General features: G+C 41.2%; 1 protein-coding gene across 1 annotated transcript in view; it reads right to left on the reverse strand.

Annotated features, from left to right (window-relative positions):
* Window positions 1-9,450, reverse strand: part of LOC107708932 (ZZ-type zinc finger-containing protein 3-like) — a 32,503-nt gene that overhangs the window by 14,214 nt on the left and 8,839 nt on the right. The window contains exon 2 of the mRNA XM_016513302.1: window positions 3,013-4,492. Within this exon, the coding sequence (XP_016368788.1) occupies window positions 3,013-4,427 (1,415 nt within the window). The 5' untranslated portion in view covers window positions 4,428-4,492. The remainder of the gene's footprint in view (window positions 1-3,012; window positions 4,493-9,450) is intronic.

A 9,450-nucleotide genomic window follows, 5' to 3' on the forward strand; every position in this document is an offset into this window, starting at 1 on the left:
TTGTTTTCTTTGCGCTCAAAATGTATTCTCGTATTCACTGATGTCACATGGACTGTTTTACCGATGTCCTTGATACGTTTCTGTGCGTTGATCGTGGTAACATCATTGCTGTCTATGGAGGGTCAGAGAGCTCTCAGATTCCATCAAAAATATCTTAATTTGTGTTCTGAAGATGAACGAAGGTCTTACGGGTTTGGAACGACATGAGGGTGAGTAATTAATGACAGAATTTTCATTTTTGGGTGAACTATCCCTTTAATTGTAGAATTAGACTATAACAAGCGCACTAAAATAAAGTGTAACCAAAATCACTATTTTTCTCTTTTAGCTTCACGTTACGTAACAATTTCATTAACTCAATTCTCAGCTCTCACAAAAAAAAACAAGATTTTATGCCTCTAATATATTACATGGGATTCAGAAGCTCACATTTGAAAAAAGCTTTTCTAGATTCATCTCGTTACTTACGAAGATATGTCATTGGCTGAGCGCTACAGAGCTTTGACCTTTTCCCTGCACACCCTCAGGAAAATAGGATCCACAAATAGGAACACGAAAAAAAAGAGGCAGATAGGAAAAAATTTAATAACTTAGACCACAGAGGAGCTGTTAACAACCTCTCGATTTAGATGCACAAAGAAGATAGGCATGTAGCACTGCAGGCTGGAGAAAGCAGCCAAAGATGGCAATGAGCCCAAAACTGACATATGGCTGGCAATGCACTGCCACCTATGGGTCAACCATCTGAAAAGCAGACCAGGGCCCGTATGTATAAAACTTCTCAGAAATGCTCTTAAGAATAGACTTAAGCTTTGACTTAAGTGTCAAAAAATTCTTAGTAAAAAGTAGGACTTTTCTGAGAGTAGGATACTTTTATAAAGAAGCTAAAAGCAGCTCTCAGTAAAGTCTAAGACTGATTCTTAAGTGTTGACTGAGGTGACACTTAAGTGTTGTGAAGTTATAACAGACAAGAACTAAACAAACATATAGTGATATGGGCTTTGGGCCAATTAACCTGTACTAAATACTACACCCATACATCTTTTCAAGTTAGTAGCCAATGTGAGCATGTTTATTGTGTGGTGCCTTCCTTGTTAGGGCTATCATCAATATCACTATTTTCATACTTTTGTTTAGGGATATCAACAAACCTCTAACCCCAAACCTCCAAATCACTGGAGACCTCAAATCTGAGGTTTGTTGTAGAATACTACTCATCTAAATGATCATCAAGAACAACATCTTATGAAGCAACCAGCAATGCTTTAAAGAACTAGCAAGACCCTAGCAACTAAAACCCCTTGGCATTGTGGTGACCAGTTTTGCACAGACAAGAATTCATCATTAGCTTCTTCAAGAAAAAGTCATCTGCATTAATATACCTATAATTTAAATGTATGTCAAGCACACAATAAATCCAAATTAAAATGCAGGAGAACAACTGTCCCAGATAAGAAATGAGATCGATTTAATATAACAACAAAAGATAAATAATTCAGATAGGCCTCATAATCTGACGTGACTGCAATCTCTTTTCATTTCAATTGACCGACAAGCCATTCCAGTTGGCTGCTCCTGATCCCTGCACTCACACTGTGAGATGGGCACACGCTGAATGAGCATGACCCAGGACAACCTGTCCACCAGCAGCAGGCCTTCCATTGCTTATAACCTACCACCGTCCTGGAGATTACAGCAGCTGTTGCTCATTTTCTGCTAGCACAGTTGACTATTATGCTTCAGAAAACAAGTATGCAGAGTTAAGCAGGAAAACACTAAGATGTTTATCTGGGCCATCCTATTCAAATTACAAGGCACAAACACTTTGAAAACTAAAAAGACAAAAGACTAAAAACAAGAGCAGGCTAGACAAATCAAAAACTGACCTGCTGGGTTTTGACAACCACATAAGTTACAGCAATGCAGTTTGCGACTGTTAATTTCGTCAACGAAGACGAGGACGAAAAATATTCGTTAACGAACATTTTTTCTGAGACTAAGACGAGACGTTGATGAGCTAAAACTAATATCTGATGATAAAAACTATGACGAAATTTATGCCGCGTCTTCGTTAACAAGACGAGACGGGACTATAATGTTATTTGAGGACTACCGGACATTCAAAATACATCCTATAGGTTACTGTCTTGTCCTTCAAAATGTGCGTTCCTGTCATTGGATTGCAATCGGATAAGGGGCGTTTGCATATCTAGTCTTAGTATGGCAGCCGCAGTGGATGGATAGGCTACCAAAATGTGCACTAGCGATCTGAAACAATGGCCTCAGCACCCGAAAGGATAGGGATAACATGACTAAATCAAAAATGCCTGTCAAAATTAACACTGGTTTGCGACTACTTTTAAAGCAAACCTCTATAATATAATAATAGGAAATTTGATTTATGAAGCTAGAGACCTACTGAAACTGAAATGGAAACTGAAATAGTAAGACTTGAAAAGTACTAGTGGTACTTGCCCTGGCTAAGAACAAGTAATGCGGTTGCTACTAGGGCATTCTAGGAAGTTTGCTACTGGCAAAAGTACAAAAAAATCCCACCAGCTAAAGATGTATGATATTCTGTTTTTTGGATGTGGTCCATTCAGGGGTACCCAATACTGTTCCTGGAGATCTACCATCCTGCAACGTTCAGCTCCAACCCTGATCAAACACATCTGAACCAGCTAGTTCATCTCTTCAGTAGCACTTGATAATTACAGACAGGTGTGTTGGAGCAGTGCTGGGACTGAAGTCTGCAGGTATGTAGATCTCCAGGAATTGGGCACCTCCTGATGTAGTTCAATGCCTTTAAAAGTTTCATACTTTGGGTTTGGGGTTTGTTCAAATTATTAACCCTCAATATGAGGAATAGTTACAATGGTGGTCGCCATAGCAAACTCAAATTAATGAATACAAAAGGGTCCATTAATAAACAAAAAATGGTTAAAGGACAAAGCACATATTGGTTTACCAGAACTGATGACTTCAGACCGGATAGCATAAACCTGAACATACTCTTTGTTGTGTTTGAGAGCCAAGTGATCAGACTCAAAATAGTAGACATCCGGATCTTCCTCTTCCTCCTCATCTTCCTCAGCCTGAGCGGCCAGCAGCTCTTTGGTGGATCTCGACACTCTACTATCCGACACTCCGACCTCTCCACTGACCCCTGCTTTCTCTGAGAGTTCATTGTCTGCCTTGCTAGAAAGCCCCAGTGCATGGCGGGGAAGGTCTTTATGGCTGGTGTCCTCAGAGGGAAGAGGAACCGACGTGGACTCCTCCTTCAACGAACCATTGTCTATGTGCGGGGAACTGGGTTTGGGGGAGCTGGCTTTGAGCCCACTACCAAAGGCAGCGCGGCGCGGTGAAGTCCTCAGGGTGTATCGGTGTTCTTGAGGCTCTGTGAAGGAGGGGGGCTCCGCAGGCTGCTGGGAGGCAGTCAGCACCGCCGTTTCTCCTGAGATATTCGAGCAGTTGTCAGAAGGGTCCTGCGGCTCAGCCTGAAAGCCGCCGTTGGTGCTCTCCTCTCTTGCAAGCTCGTCGTGAGCTTGGCCGGCGTCCCCTACGACGTCCACCTCTACCTCCATCTCGGGTTCCCGGGACAGCACGGCCTCGGCAGCTTCCTCGGGCGTGCAGTTTCTCTCACAGTCAATCTGATGGCTGTCGGACTCATTGGCTTGCTTGGGATGAGGGGATCTACAAGGCACGATAGGGTCGGGGGATGAGGGTGCAGCCTGGCTGCCGTTTAACAGTGAAGGACTGTTGTTAAGCGTGGCAAGGGAGGCACAGGGCTCCGGGGGTAAGGCTGCAACTTCTGAATTCTCCTTATGGAGTTCAGTGAGGCCGTTGGTGGCCTTGACGTTCTCGCGGGCCTGCGGCAGAGGGGCGATCTCCTCCGCCGGGCCGTCCTCTTTCTGCTCTGCCTCTTTGTCAAGGCTGAGCGGAGGGTCCGAGGACATGTTCGTTTTGGCGCCCTCGTCATTTTCCTTCAGTGCAGTGGGATCAGGGCTCTCCGGTTTGAGAGAAGCTTCCTCCTCAACCCCCTGCGATTCACCTGAGCGAGGGCAACGTTTGGCCCTCTTCAGGGCGGGGGAGGCTTCCGGCCCACCCCCGGCCCTAGGACGCTCGCAGTTGTCCGATTTGTCCGACTCGTCCTTCTCGGAGCTCGGCAAGCCTCGCTTTCCGTAGGATGGCAAGGGCTCACCCTCTGCCTTGCTCTCGGCTACCTTTCCGACCTGTGCTCCGGTCTGCTGGTGCTGCTGACAGTCCTGCTTCTTCTTGGGCGAGCGGGCTCTGGGCACAGGAGACGGAGAGCTCTCTTCCGGCTGGGCGATGCTGCGGTTCCTGAGGGTTCGACCACAAAAGTTCTCATCCAATCCATTTATCCCCACTGATGATCTTGTGACGCGCGACGAGCGGGATGCGGCCATACTATGGTGGGTGCCTACTGTCTCCTCATCGTGGTGCTCTCTCCTCAGCAGCAGAATGTGGGCACCTGAGGGACATGACGAGAGAATAATTACATATTCAGATTCAAATTTAAATGGGTTTGAGATTATTCCTACAGCTTATAATTAAAAAAGAAATTAACAATAAGAAAAAAAAGCTAGAAAAACAGCTATAAATCCATAAACATATTTTTGCTGGACACGGTAACATACAGTTATCTGTTTATAATTTTCAACTCATTCTAGCCAAAGCTTCTGGGACAATCACAAATCATTCTTGCTATTTCGGTAAAAGCTTGTATTTGTTAGCCAGCTAGATAACTTCATCTCGGTGTCATATTTAAAAAAAACACATGAAGATGATTTATCAAAAAAGATAAACACATGATGGACCAAAGAGCCAAATATGGAAAAATGAGGTAAAAGAAACATTTTAGCTGAAGTTTAAAGATGTGAGCTAATCTGTTTGCTGGATGTTCCTTCACAGAGGATTGAGACGGAGCAGGAAGATAATAACTTGTGTGTCAAGAATGAGAGTGCATTCATGGAATATCTGGAATGTTTCTAAGCAGAAGTTCCATGGGAAAAGGAGAGGGACGTCTTTATTTATAGCTTTTTATGCTAGCGAAAAATATCAACTAGATTTCTGGAGAAAACATGAGTGATGTCTGCCTGTGCAAAAGCTGCAACCACAATGCCAAGGCACTGCTATGTAATTATTTACTGGTTTAAGACAGAAGAGCCCGCCAAAGATTTTTTGCTCACTTGAAAAACCTCACAGAACAACCCTCCTTAGAAAGCTGCACAATTATGATCTCTAATTTATTACTTGGGGGTATATGCAATAGTAATAGTGATGATGCATGAGCAAACATCACTACCAAGAAGCTATGATCTACTGTTATCTAATATTCTATAAATACGTTGAATATTCAGAGGTTATCTGAGAGTTTCCCACAAGCTATCAATCTACTTATCACACATGTGCTCACTAGGCTTTCCCTGGTGCATTGAGCTGCAGATGTGACGGGGGATGGTCTGTATTTAAGCTGCTTCTTATCTGAGCTATAAAGTGCTTTTCAACAACGGCCAATACAACACAAACCTTCAGTCTTGAAAGACTGATCATGGGTGTCTCTAATGAAGCAGTCAGTGCTCCACAGAACCCTGTGAGCAGAGTCCAAAATTAACAATTATTAAGTGCCAAAAATGCAAGTTGGCTGGTAACTCTAGGGACTGCAAATTTGCATGATGTAAACTGAATTATAACAATCTAAATGTTACTGATGTAAAGACAAAGTATATTGTGTGTCTTCAAGTCAAAGTATGCATCCATGTTCCGATGTTTGTTATCAGAACCGTCCAGTGATTTCAGCACATGCATGTCCATGCAGACTTGTGTGAGTGATTTTTAACACTTAGAAAAGAGGTCCAAGCGCCAAACACGGCCATATAACACACTCATGGTCAACAGAGTACACTTTGAAAGGTTTGACCACTCAACTGTGCAAGATGGAGCAGAATGCAAAAAATTATGTGTATACCTGGATCCTTAGTGTTACATCTGATTCAAATCAAATGGTCAACTAAGAAAAACAGAAATGTTTTCCTCAGAGGAAAATTTCCAATCAAAAGTTCATGTTTTTTCTTTTTTCTTTTCTCGAACTCAATAAAATGAAACATACGCAGAATATTCCTGGCAATATTCCAAACCACCAAAAAAAATATACGAGAAGTCTTCACATTTTTGTGAAAGCCATTTCATGGATAGACATGATTAGTTTCTTTTGCATGCTGCTATCTGTGATGCAATGACCTGCAATGTTTGTCACAAATATTCTTTTACAAGTAAAATAAATAAATAAATAAATATATTTTTTTAAATATTTATGCCTCACACGGCTCCGGGGGGTGAACAAAGGCCTCCTGTAGTGAATGCATGCTTTTTTGTAAGAAAAATATCCATATTTCAAACGTAATAAACACTTTTCTCTCACTTCCGGTGTCTGTCATACGCGAAAGGCGTATGACGTATGCGCAGCGCGAGCGCCTTTGTTTTGTTCTCTCTCCGCATTTGTCACTAATCACGCAACGGTGACGTACTACGTCATCCGACAGAACGGCTTCCGCGCATGACAGATACCGGAAGTGAGAGAAAAGTGTTTATTACGTTTGAAATATGGATATTTTTCTTACAAAAACACATGGATTCGCTACAGGAGGCCTTTGTTCACCCCCCCCGAAGCCGGGTGAGGCACGTTTTATTATGGATGCACGCGCTTTATTTGACAACTTGTGGACTGTTCAACTGCAATACCCGCTGACTGCAATGATAGAGCTTGGAATAGCCAGGACAAATTTTAATATAACTCCGACTGGATTCGTCTGAAAGAAGAAAGTCATATACACCTATAATGCCTCGAGGGTGAGCAGAACACAAGCTAATTTTCATTTTTGGGTGAACTAACCCTTTAAGCTTCTGTTTACCATATTTGATGTTCTTTATGTATGTGCACTGATCAATGTTTACATGTGAATAAACACCTAAATTAAATTGGTTCCTTCATATGTAGCAATAATGACTTAGATTAAACCACTCAATTCATATGGATTACTTTCACAATGTCTTTATGACTTTTCAACACATCAAATTTCTGTGAAATGGACTTTCATTTGAGGGACAGACATTTCTCAGGTTTCATTAAAAATATCTTCATTTGTGCTTCAAAGATGAACAAAGCTCTTATGGGTTTGGGTGAAGTATTTCTTTAAATGTTTTAAAACATCCCATTATTAAAAGAAAGAAAGAAAGAAAGAAAGAAAGAAAGAAAGAAAGAAAGAAAAAGAAAGAAAACAATACAAAACTCGAAATAACATTTAATGGTACATTTTCTCAACTCACCAGCCATCGGCATGCGTTGCAAAAAGCTAATTTTGGACCCGGGGTATGACAAATGAAGCAGTCAGTCCAAAGACCCGTGCTTACAGAATATGATATATTGCTATGAGAACAGTGAAATGCGCAAAATCTGCAAGGCAGCAGCAAAAACACACCACATTTCATCTGGAGGGGCTTCACAGGAGACACTGGGCTGGTACTGTCGTCTGCATTACTCAATAATTACTGTGGTACTAAAGTCAAACAGAAGCTTGAAGTGTGACAAATTAGATTACACCATATCAAATTTCTCAATTGCCTCCATTTCTGCCAAGGCCGTGCAAGAGGATACATCTAGGACATATGCAGTAAGAAAAAAAAAAAAAGAGATAATTTTAGGTTTTATTACAGCCAGAACACTTCCAAACAGCCTGTCCTTGAAGGGGGAAAAACAGTTTTTATGAAACCATAGCTCTAGATCATTCACATTAAAAAGGACACTAAAGACCACACCACATTCTTCAGTCTGCACCATCACTGCCATGTACCATTAGTGTGATCTGAATGATGAGAGGCTCTGAATAAGATTTCGCACCACTGACATTAGTTTTGCTTGAGAAATGAGAAGCACCTGAGGACAGTCTTACACGCATCCCTTATTCACACTCCACTGAAGCCTCCTGGTGAGCGTCTAATGTGATTTGGCCATGCATATAAAAAACGAGATGGAAAACAGACAGACGGGGTGGTGTCAGGCCTGAATACTAAAAGCACCAAAATGGTTAGAATTAGAAAACATAATTTTCCATTACTACCCATGTCAGTTTAACTACTAGATTATATTTTCATCTTTCTAAAAAGACTATAAAAGACCCGTTTTTCCATTCAGCAAATCCAGACCTGTGGTTTGAACTGGAACAAAGACATACAGGCTGATAGATCTACTTCAAATATAAAGGAAACCTTTGTCTTCTTTTCCCTGTCCTCTCATTTATTGCAATTTACTGATCTGATTTTTTTGAAAGACTATTTATAGTCATCATGATCGTAAATTGAGAGGGGAAAACTCTTGTTAATGGAAGAGTCACCACTAATGTCACCACATATGCTACAACCCTTCTGACATGAGTCTTATGTGCATAATGAGGTTATCTGGGAACTCAAATATGAGTAAGTGACGGTTAGGTTGCTTGTCCTGGTATAAAGGAGAAAACCTTAAATAACAGACTACAGTGGGTGATGTAACAGCATGTTCGAATTATTTAATTGCATAAAAATCAGAAAATTCACTAGGATCAACTTTATTAAATCAGTGATTCTCAAGCAAGGGGCCTTAGCAAACTTCCAGGGGAAAAAAAAAAAATCAAGATGTTAAGTTAAACACAACAATACGTATAAATCTCTTTGGGATAAAATCAGCTAATAAATTTGAACTCAAAATCTTAAAACTAAATTAATTAATTAAAAATAGAGATGTCAGTCCTTGTTCAATTTTAACAGAACCAGAATCTCCAGATTACAGCCTGCATTAGTTAACGCTAAACACACACTAGAGGAATCACTGAGACCCCAGCAGCCATCTGTGCAGCGGTTCTTATTGTTCTTATAACAGCCAATGGAGACGCTTCATGCCGCCTGGCATTAACCCAAGACAAAGCGGGACAGTTAAAAGTAGAAAGAGTAATTCACATTATGTACTAGGGCTGCACGATAAATCGAAATGGAATCGAGATCGCGATTCGACAGAAGCTGCGATTGTCATGCGTATCTTTCAGTGAAGCACGGTTCTGTGATCAGCAGTAAATCTCCATCCAAAGGCCAGAGGGCGCTCTCGCGCTGAAACTCCAAATACGCCTCGCAGAAGAAACCCAGAAAATGCCTATCGCTGCAGCTGAATAAACAGAAGATTCAACTCCGTTCATTGATTCAACGTGACTACTAAACACACGACTACGGCAATATACAGTTTATCTGAGTTCTTATTATTATAATTTTCATTAAAATAAAGTATATTTATAATGCAATGCCTTTATCACTGCTTAAATACTATGAAATATATTGCGTGCCTTATTCTGTGTAAGAAGCCACATCATCTCACAGAAGGATTTATTTCAAACACTCAACTGA

The sequence above is a fragment of the Sinocyclocheilus rhinocerous genome, unplaced genomic scaffold (genome assembly GCF_001515625.1).
Source record: "Sinocyclocheilus rhinocerous isolate Xijiao unplaced genomic scaffold, SAMN03320098_v1.1 scaffold1724, whole genome shotgun sequence".
Taxonomy (NCBI): domain Eukaryota; kingdom Metazoa; phylum Chordata; class Actinopteri; order Cypriniformes; family Cyprinidae; genus Sinocyclocheilus; species Sinocyclocheilus rhinocerous.